The sequence below is a fragment of the Solanum stenotomum genome, chromosome 2 (genome assembly GCF_019186545.1).
Source record: "Solanum stenotomum isolate F172 chromosome 2, ASM1918654v1, whole genome shotgun sequence".
NCBI lineage: Eukaryota > Viridiplantae > Streptophyta > Magnoliopsida > Solanales > Solanaceae > Solanum > Solanum stenotomum.
In genome coordinates this window covers 25,092,369-25,102,805 of record NC_064283.1, presented here as the reverse complement: position 1 = coordinate 25,102,805, position 10,437 = coordinate 25,092,369, and the positions used below count along the sequence as shown (strand labels likewise).

The following is a 10,437-nucleotide window of genomic DNA, read 5'->3' as shown; positions in this document are numbered from 1 at the left end:
TAAAGGTCACAACCTTTCATAAAAGTCACAACTTTTAATAAAGTCACAACTCTTAAGGGAAGTTGCAACTTTTCTTAAAAGTCACAACTATTCATAAAAGTAGAAACTCTTCATTTTCCATTCATACCTTTTAAAACTCAACATTCATTCTCGTTTGACGCATTTTGATAAAAGCATCCAATCTGTCTCTCTTATAGCCATGTCAAAACCATTTCCAATACACTATTTGAGTCCAAAAACACATGGCTTGAACTTTAGCTGTGTTTCTAGTTCCATCTCTTAAGGAAATCGAGTAAGCAAAAATGAAGTTCCCTTTGTGATCTCTAATTATGCCTCCTCCTCCGCAATCTCTATTTAAGCAACTACCATCGCTATTGAGCTTGACCTTGCAACCATGTGGTTTGATCCATACTACATAAGTTATTGTGGTATGTTGGATAGTGGCATCACAAGCTTGGCATAGGATACTTCACGAGTTACCAATTCTTGCCTTGTTGAAGTGCTTCCTTGCTATCGGCAAAGTAAAATTAATGATGTTAGAACTAGTTTTTGATTCCCAGAAATCACAGCTCACATTGTATTAGTTCTTAAGTTTCTCTTCTTTTTCTCCTTGCAAGAAGATCTAAGCTCCCATTAATGGAGATGAGTTCTTAGATTTGATATGGTATCAGAGCACATTAATTCTGCTTTTTCACTTTCGCATTATTCAGTTTTTTTTCTCTCCATTTTCATTCTCTAATTTAATCGATCTTCATCCATATCTATTTCCAAAATCAAAGGTATTTTCCTCTGTAGTTTCCTCACCAGCTACACACCTTCATTTTCAAGTATCAAATTAGCTCGACAATGGTTTTTGATCCTCCAACCACGAGCTCTACCGCTGTAACGATGATCGATACAGGTAATCCTCTCTATATTCACCTTTCTAATAGCCCTAATTTCACTTTAGCCCCCACTTCCTGTGATGGTACTGGTTATTAGTCATGGAAGAGAAGTGTTTTGAGATCACTTTCTATGAAGAATAAATTGGGTTGCGTCACTGGTGAATACCCAAAACCTGTTACTCTATCTACGACGGTTCATCAGTGGGAAAGATGTAACGATGTGGTCACCTCGTAGATTTTGAATTCCCTTTCAAAGGAAATCGCAGATAGTGTTGAATATGTCACCAACTCGGAGGAACTTTGGAAAGAATTGGACAATCGATATGATCAATCCAATGGAGCGAAATTGTATCAAATTCAGAAAGAGATAAATGATTTAAGTCAGGTGCCTTGGACATTACTGGTTACTGCACCAGAATGAAGAAATTATGGGAAGAACTCAGTACCTTAGCAGCTAATCACATATGCAATTGTCGATGCACATGTGGTGCCAAAGATATCATGTATAAGGTTGATCAGGACATGCGCTTGATCCAATTTCTCATGGGGCTAAATGAGGTATACACAATAATGAGAGGAAACATTCTCATGATGATTCATCTACCCTCTATGGAACAAGCATTTGCACTTCTTGTGCAGGACGAAAATTATAGGGAAATTAGACCGCACAACAAGATGTTTACTGAACGTGCTTCTCTTGCTGCAAGTGCTTCAGGCATTAAGAACTTCAAAATGAACTACACATCCAACACCAATACTAATGAATCCAGCTCTAGTAGGTCTAGGCTCGTTTGTGAGTACTGTAAGAGACCGAGACACATAAAAGACAAGTGCTACAGACTGCATGGATACCCTTCTCAACCAAATTAAGGACAAGGTCAGACCTCACAGAATAATTCATACAACCAGAGGAACTATGGTTACAATCCACCTACAATCAATCAAAGGAACACAATCAATGGCTACAACAACATGTTTAATAAGGGGAAAAGAATAGCTGCAAATGCACATTCTGATAAGAACCCTATCAAGAATGAGGAACCACTATATAAGAATCACAAGGGAACACAACTGTCCAAGGAACAATATGATCAACTGATGAACATGTTGCAACACTTTAGTAATTCTGATCCACGTAGTGACACTCAGACTAGTGGAGCTGAAAACTCTGCAGGTACTATTGCTTGCTCATCTTCTGTGAATTTTGATAATCTGTCTTGTGGATGTTTCAAAGAAAAGGCTGACTTACGGATCCTAGACTCATGAGCATCTCATCATATGACTTTTAATAGACAATACCTCACTAATATCCTACAATTACCTTACCCTTTACTAGTGAAACTACCAAATGGTTACAATGTGAAGGTGACAAAAGTAGGCAATGTGGTATTATCATCTAAGATCACTTTGTATAAGGTCTTGCTAATGCCATCCTTCAAATACAATCTTATAGCCATCAGTTCCTTAACTTCACACATTAAAGGTGTTGTTTTGTTTTCTCACATTGCTTGTCTGTTGTAGGCATCTTTACTGAAGAGGCTATGGAGATTAGTAATGTGCATGATGAGCTTTACCTTCTATTCTCAAACTATCTCAGGAAAGGGACCAACATTTCTGAATCAGAGAGTTGTTTTTCCAATTCTGTTTTTCCTTCTAAATCCAATCTACTTGATAAAATGCACTATTCTTGTCATTTTATTTCTCACTCATGTAAATTTCCCATTGTAAACAACATGTTTTTCGTTAATAAAGATAGTGTTTCATCTTCTTCATACAATGTTGCATGTCATAGTGATAGTGTGGATTTATCGTGGCACTACAAACTTGGCCATGTGCCGTTTGTAAAGATGAAAGGAATGCCAACTCTTGTGAATTTTTCACCCAAACAACCATTCTTCTGTTCCATTTGCCTAATGGCTAGACAAGCTAGATTGTCTTTTCCTGATAAAACCACAACCAGTTCCAGTGCAATTTTTGATCTGGTCTATGTAGACCTAAGGGGACCATACCATGTGGCTACACATGATAATTATAAGTACTTTCTCACCTTGGTTGATGATTATAGTAGAACCACTTGGACACACCTTCGAAGCTGCAAAAGCAACACCTTACAAGTCAAAAAAGCCTTTGTAACCACGGTCCATAACTAGTTCAACACTTTTGTGAAACAAAATAGGTCAGATAATGGCCTAGAATTCACAAATTCTGAAACATCAAGGTTTTCAATCCCAAGGTATTTTGCATCAAAGATCATGTCCATACACACCACAACACAATGGTGTGGTGGAAAGAAAACACAAGTGTTTAGTTGAAATAGCCAGGGATCTCCTTTTCCAATCCAAACTACCAATTAAATATTGGGGAGAATGTCTCCTAACAACAACCTACATCATCAATAGACTTCCAAGTCCCCTCATTAAAAACAAATGTCCTTTTGAACTATTACACAAGCAAAGACCTATGTATTCTCACATGAAAATTTTTGGTTACTTGTGTTATCCCACTGTTCCAAAGAATCAGAGAACTAAATTTGACCCCAAAACCACTCCACATGTTTTCATTGGCTATCCTTTTTGTACAAAGGGTTATAAATTGTTAAGTCTAGCCACAAGAAAAAAACTTATCTCTAGGGATGTGGTTTCCTGTGAATATGTCTTTCCTTTTACTTTCTCTATTGATTCTGGTAAGTTTCCTTAGGTACCTGACACCATACCATTTGTTGATGTCAATGCTAATCCACGCTTGCACATGTCAAACACTTTACATAGATATGCTGAAAATGATAATATTATGTGTTCTAATATGTCCCCTGATGCTAATAAACCACATAACAATCAACCTTATGCACATTTATCTATTAACATTCCCTCATGATCACCCTTACAAGAACCTGAACCCTTGCAGGCCGTCATATCAGAACCTAGAAAATCCCATAGGACACATAAAGTCCCTTCCTACTTAAATGACTCTGTCCATAAGTTGCCTACTCTGAAATCCTCACATAAAACATCTCCACCTACCACAAACCCTGCTACTGCTTCATCAATTATCCACAATTCCTTCTCCCTAAATAATCATTTAGCCTCCAATGTCTTGGTTCTGATAATCAACAGTTTGTGAGAAACATCTGTCTTGACAGTGAACCTGGTTCTTATGAAGAAGCAGCTATGTATCCTACTTGGGCAAGCAACTATGACAAAAGAGTTTGAGGCTTTACATACCAACAATACATGGAGCCTAGTGCTCTTACCCACAGGGAAGAAACCTATTGGGTGCAAATGGGTTTTCAATATTAAACACAAGGATGATGGTTCAATAGAGAGGTTTAATGCTCGATTGGTTGTGAAAGGGTATACTAAACATCCTGTAATAGATTACACTAAAACTTTTTCACCAATTGTCAAGATGAATACTGTGAGATCTCTTATTGCTACTTCAGTCAAACAGATTTAGGACATTTTTCAACTAGATGTCAATAATGCATTCTTGCATGGTGACTTACATGAAGAGGTCTACATGAAACTCCCTCTAGGATTGGAAACTGAATCTCCAGGTCTAGTCTGCAGAATAAACAAATCTTTGTATGGCCTAAAGCAAGCTAGTAGACAATGGTATGAAAAACTTACTAAAGCTCTCAACTCTACAGTCTATGTTCACTCACTTCATGACTATTCCTTGTTTTACAAAAAGGATGGTACTTCCTCAGTATTTGTGGCCATTTATGTTGACGATGTACCCCTCACAGGTACTAATATGCTTGAGATCAATGAGTTGAAACAATTTCTACATGATAGCTTTTTAAATCAAAGACTTAGGAAAACTCCATTATTTCTTGGGTTTGGAAATCATCTACAAGCTTGATGGGGTGGTCATCTCTCAAATAAAATTCCTTCTAGATCTGCTGAAAGATTTTGATTGCCACCAGTTTAGCACTTTCAACTCTCCTCTTGATACAAATGTTAAGCTAAAGGCTAAGGAAGGTGCTCTTTTATCTGACCCTGGTCATTATAGGAAACTTGTAGGGAAGCTCAATTTCCTAGCAAATACTAGACTTGATATTGCTTATGGAGTCCAACACTTAGGTCAATTCATGCATGAACCTAGACAGCCCCATCCGCAGGCTGCCATGCACATGCTTAGATACTTGAAAAAGGATCCTACACTTGGTATATTTTTTGTCCAACAAAGTTGACTACAATATTAGGGCTTAATGTGATTTTGATTGGGCTACATGCCCAGACTCCAGGAGATCTGTCTCAGGTTACATTGTGTTGCTAGGGGACAGTCCTATTAAATGGAAATCCAGAAGCAAGAAACCATTTCTCTTTTATCAGCAGAAGCAGAATAGAGAGCACTGAGGAAAGTGGTGGGGGAACAGGTGTGGTTGAGCAGATTGTTTACTGAGTTTGCCATCCCTTTTCCAACTCCAATTTATGTTTACTATGACAGTCAGTCAGCTTTGCACATTACTAGAAAACCTGTGTTTCACGAAAGGACCAAGCATATAGAAGTGGAATGCCATTTTGTTAGGACAAAGCTTCATGAAGGACTGATTTCTCTCTATCACATTAGAACTGGACAACAATCGGCTGATATTTTGACCAAAGCTCTAACTGGTATTAAACACACATAAGTCCTTAGCAAGCTGGCAGTGATCCCCTCACTTCCACCTTGAGGGGGGTGGGGTGTTGAGCCAAGATATTTATATTGTAATGCTGAGTCATAGTTAGTGATTGATAGAGTTAGTTAGAATTAGTTATTGATTACTATTAGCTGGATTGAGTAGCTGTCATAATTAGTTAGTTAGCTGAGTAGATATTTTCATGATTGTATATATACGCGTTTCTATCATTGAATGACTTCATTTTTTTATTCCCAGAAATCACAGCTCACATTGTATAAGTTCTTCAGTTTCTCCTCTTCTTCTCCTTGCAAGAAGATCTAAGCTCCCATTAATAGAGATGAGTTCTTAGATTTTATAAAATACACTTCAAATAATTTGAGTAAGAATTGTGAAGATATGAGGATTCATCACAAGTTTACAGTAAGTTATTCATCCAAACAAAATGGAGTTTCACAGAGTAACAGAACTATTGTTGAAATGGCTACATGTTTATTTTTTTAAAAAAAATTACTGCATAGCTTCTGGGAAGAATATTTTTAGACTTCAGAGTATTTGTTAAATAGGTTGTCAATTAAAGTTGTTGATGGAAATATTCCTATTGAGGCATGAAGTGGAATAAGACCATCTTCCAAGCACTTAAAAGAATAGGTTTGGGTTGATTTAATTTTTTCATGTTCCTTCTGTTAAAAGAAGAAAACTTGAACCCAAAGATGAATCGGGGATCTGTATTGATTATTCATCACAGGCCAAGGGATATAGAGTTTTCAACTTGCAAAACATATTTCCATTAGAAGAGATGTAGTAGTGGATGAGGATGCTTATTAGAAATGGGATAAGGAATGAATTGAGAAAGAAAATGCATGTTTCCAGAACTTGCATCCGTTGCCTGCAACACAATTATTTGACTCTAAAAATCTCAAAAAAGATGAAGAATTAGACGGAGAATCCTCACTTAATTTTCCAATGATGAAAACAAAGTCATATTCTGAGATATATAATGCTTTCTTGGAACCAATACGTATGATGAAGCATCAAGAAATGAAGTGTGGATTGAATCTATGAATGAGGATATTGGTATTATAAAGAAGAATGGCATTTGAATGATGATTGATAAAACCAAATACATAAATGTAATAGGGGTGAGATGGATTTATCGAACCAAACTTACTCTAGATGGTTTAGTTCATAAATTTAAATCAAGGTTTGCTCTGAAAGGCATGTTTGGATTATGTAGACATATTTGTACCTGTTGCAAGACATGATACAATAAAGCTTCTATTTGCTTTAACAACTCAATAAAATCAAAAGTTGTATTATATGAATGTGAAATTGGCATTCTTAAATGGATAATTGCAGGAGATTTATGTCGACTAACCAGATGATTTTCAAGTTGCAGGAATGGAGGATATAGTCTATAGATTACATAAGGCATTTTATGGATTAAAGAAGGCTTCCTCGAGCCTAGTACAGTAAGATTAATGCTTGATGCTTATCTCATTCATTGTGGCATCAAAAGAAGTAAAAATGAAGCCAATTTATATATGAAAAGGGTTAATGGAGGAGATCTGATTATGGTGTCACTCTATGTTAATGATCTTTTGTTTATAGGAAGTAATGATGTTATGATGAATTAGTTTAAGCAAGAAATGGAGGCTAAATTTGATATGTCAAATTTGGGTGAAATGAGTTACTTTATGAGAATATTCATCAAGCTACTAACGACATCTACATTTCTCTGAGGAAATATGCATGTGATATTTGTAAAAAGTTCAAAATGGAGAGTTTAAGTCTGTATCGATCCCATTGGTTCATAATGAAAAGATTTTAAAGCAAGAAGGAGTTGATAAAGTTGATTAAGCAGTTTATAGAAGACTAATTGATAGTTTGCTATATTTGACAACATCAAGACAAAATCTCATGTTCACGATAAGTCTTTTATCGAGGTTTATACATGCTCCAAGTCAAGTTAATTTTATGTTGTTAAACGAACGTCGAGGCACACAAGGGAACTGTTGATTATTGTATTTGATTTTAAAATGATGAGCAGGGTAAACCAATGGGATATTTAATTAGTGATTGGATAGGAACATTGATGATATGCAAATCACTTTTGGATATGCTCTTACACTTGGTTCATGCACTTTCTCATTAAATTCAAAGAAACAAGAATTGGTAGTTCAATCATCCACAGAGGCCGAATACATTACCATTGTTTGTGTAACTAATCAGGATCTATGGTTAATTAAGATTCTAAGGGGTTGTTTGATATAACGATTAATAGCACACGATTAGTAACATAAAGATTAGTAATGTAGGAATTGGTAATGCGAGATTATTTTATATCAAGTGTTTAGTTCATTGTTTCCCATCTAATCTTGTGTTTGGTTTAAAACTCTACAAAAATATTATTTCCAATTATACCCTTGAATTATTATGGGATTTTCTATTTCATGTAATTGAGTCAAGGTATCTTCCCGACAATATTATATTTTGTGGCCTTTTAACTAGGTGGGAGAAGAATAATAATTGAGGATAAATAATTGTCATTTTAACGAATTGACCACTCACAAAACGTAAATTTTTAATTTAAAAAGGATAGAACATCTACTTTTAAAACCGAAAAGACAGTAAACAATAGTAAAATAGAATAAATCATCTATGTCTACACATAAAAATTGCAAGTTATAGTTTTAATATGGGAAAAGACATAAATTCCCCCCCGAACTTGTCCGCATAACTTACTTTAGCACTTTAACTATACGGGTGTTTAAATACCCCTCTTAACATCTTTTAATTGTTTTTTCTCAACCCTCCCATCACTAGCCCAGTTGAAGGCTGGGTGTTGTTGAGTCACACACATTTTTATTCGTCCACATGTATATTAACTAAATTTCTAATTAATTACTTAAATCTCCATAATAATTATTTTTTTTTCATCACTAATTGTCTTCCCCAATGTTGTCACCTTCTCAACAACAACTTTTCTTTTTACAGTGAAATTTTCTTCAACTTTTCTTCTTCCATTATATAATAATTTTCTCTTTATGTAAAAAATAAAAAAAAACTTCTCCAATTTTCTTTCTTTTCGTAAGAAAATAGGTTTCAATATTCCATTTGTAGACATCAATTTCCACATTAAACCAACAACTCCTACACCCACCATGATTATATCTAAAATTGAACTAAAAACTAAAATCATCGATGAATTTACCCCTCAATCTACAAATTATACTTCAAATTTCAATTGCAATTCCAGTTCAGTTTTTAGTTACATCATACCACCTTCCTCGAAAATTAAAAAAATTATTTACATAAAAATGTTAATTTATCAATGAATTGGACAAAATCTCCACAATCAATTTTTTGCCAACGATAACTTTGAATTTATTTGAGTGAAAATCGGCTTCTTTTTTTAATAACTCTTTAAACTCATAGATCTAATAATCTTTTTTGATGTCAAAAATGGTGTCAATGAATCAAACACCAAAGAAAAATTGAAAAAAACCGATTAAAAATAGGAAAGAAAAGAAGAAGAAAAAATGTGGAAAAAGTTACAGTTGGGAGTAAATGAGTAAATGTTTACTTTGAATTGAATGAAAAGAATAAGAAAGAGAAAGAGTTTTGAGAAAAGAAAAAGAAAGGAAGAAGAAGATGCAAAAAAACAAAAAAACTACAGAGAAGAGAAGTTAATTGAAAAATAAATTGTTTAAAAATTAGTAAAATAAGTTATTAAATATGTCGTCCAATAAAAAGATGACACGTGTCAGTTTTTTGGTTTTTTTCTGTCTCACGCGCTTATAGAAAGTTGGGGATACAAATGTTGCCACATCACCCTTTAAGGGGTATTTAAATTCACTTCAAATTAAATTAGGGGGGTAAACAAACACTCGTATAGTTAAAGTGCTAAAGTAAGTTGTGCAGACAAGTTCAGGGGAAATTTATGTATTTTCTCTTTTAATATGTATACAATTTTATAAATTGGTCAAAATACAAATAATCAGAAAACCACATCTATATCAACAAATATACATTCAATTAAAATCACAAACGTCATGTGATCATAATTTGCTTTTTCAATTAGTAAATGTTAGACAACTCACATTTCAAATATTATATTGATTTGTACTGAATTTATTTAGCAACAAACAACTCTCTCTGAATAATAAAATTTGTAAACTAATTTATTTAAATAAATTTACTAGTACAAATATACAATATAAAACAAAGAAAATAAACAAAATGATTCAAAGATTTGAGGGGTATTTTTTAATTTACAGATATTAATCTCATTGTATTAAATCATATGTACTACTAAACCATGAAAGGTATTAATTATACACCCAATACCAAATAGGGTATACTATAACTAATACATGTATTAATTATACATCGGCCCAAAATTTCTACCAAACATAGTTAATATCATAATGCATGATACATGAATTATTTCTCCTAATACACACCACCAAACGACCCTTAAGTGATCTGACAAAAAAACCACATTAAAGCTAGTGTCATTAGGGTTGACAACAAGTCAACAATATTCATGGCAAAAAATCTAGTGCAATATGGCGATCATAGAAAACATATAAATGTTAAGTTTTACGCTATCAAGCAAATAGAGAAGGATGAGAAAGTTAAACTTGTTCAATATTGCAACTCAGATTAGCAATGATCATAATGTTTGCAATATGCTAATCTGAGTTGAAATGAACACCAAGGCTCTTCGATTGATGTTCTAAGGGCTTAACTGACCCAAGTATCCAAGAAAGATCTCAGAGAAGCCGAGTGTAGAAGATGAGATTTTTCTATATATTTTTTGGTTTAGTAAAAAGAATTCAATATTTTGTTTAGTTTGTACAGGAATGATAGTCATTGTTTTATGAAATATGTCTCGTAAGAAAGCATAATAATGATTGGATAAGTATA

At 34.1% G+C, this 10,437-nt stretch overlaps 1 protein-coding gene across 1 annotated transcript; it reads left to right on the top strand.

The window, feature by feature from the left end:
* The first annotated feature begins 846 nt into the window (after positions 1-846).
* LOC125855842 (uncharacterized) lies at positions 847-4,337 on the top strand. The gene is made up of 6 exons (XM_049535523.1): positions 847-901; positions 1,270-1,442; positions 1,524-1,659; positions 1,756-2,058; positions 2,406-2,510; positions 4,024-4,337. The coding sequence occupies exons 1-6, from the start codon at positions 847-849 to the stop codon at positions 4,335-4,337; spliced, it is 1,086 nt and encodes a 361-aa protein (XP_049391480.1).
* The last annotated feature ends 6,100 nt before the right edge of the window (positions 4,338-10,437 follow it).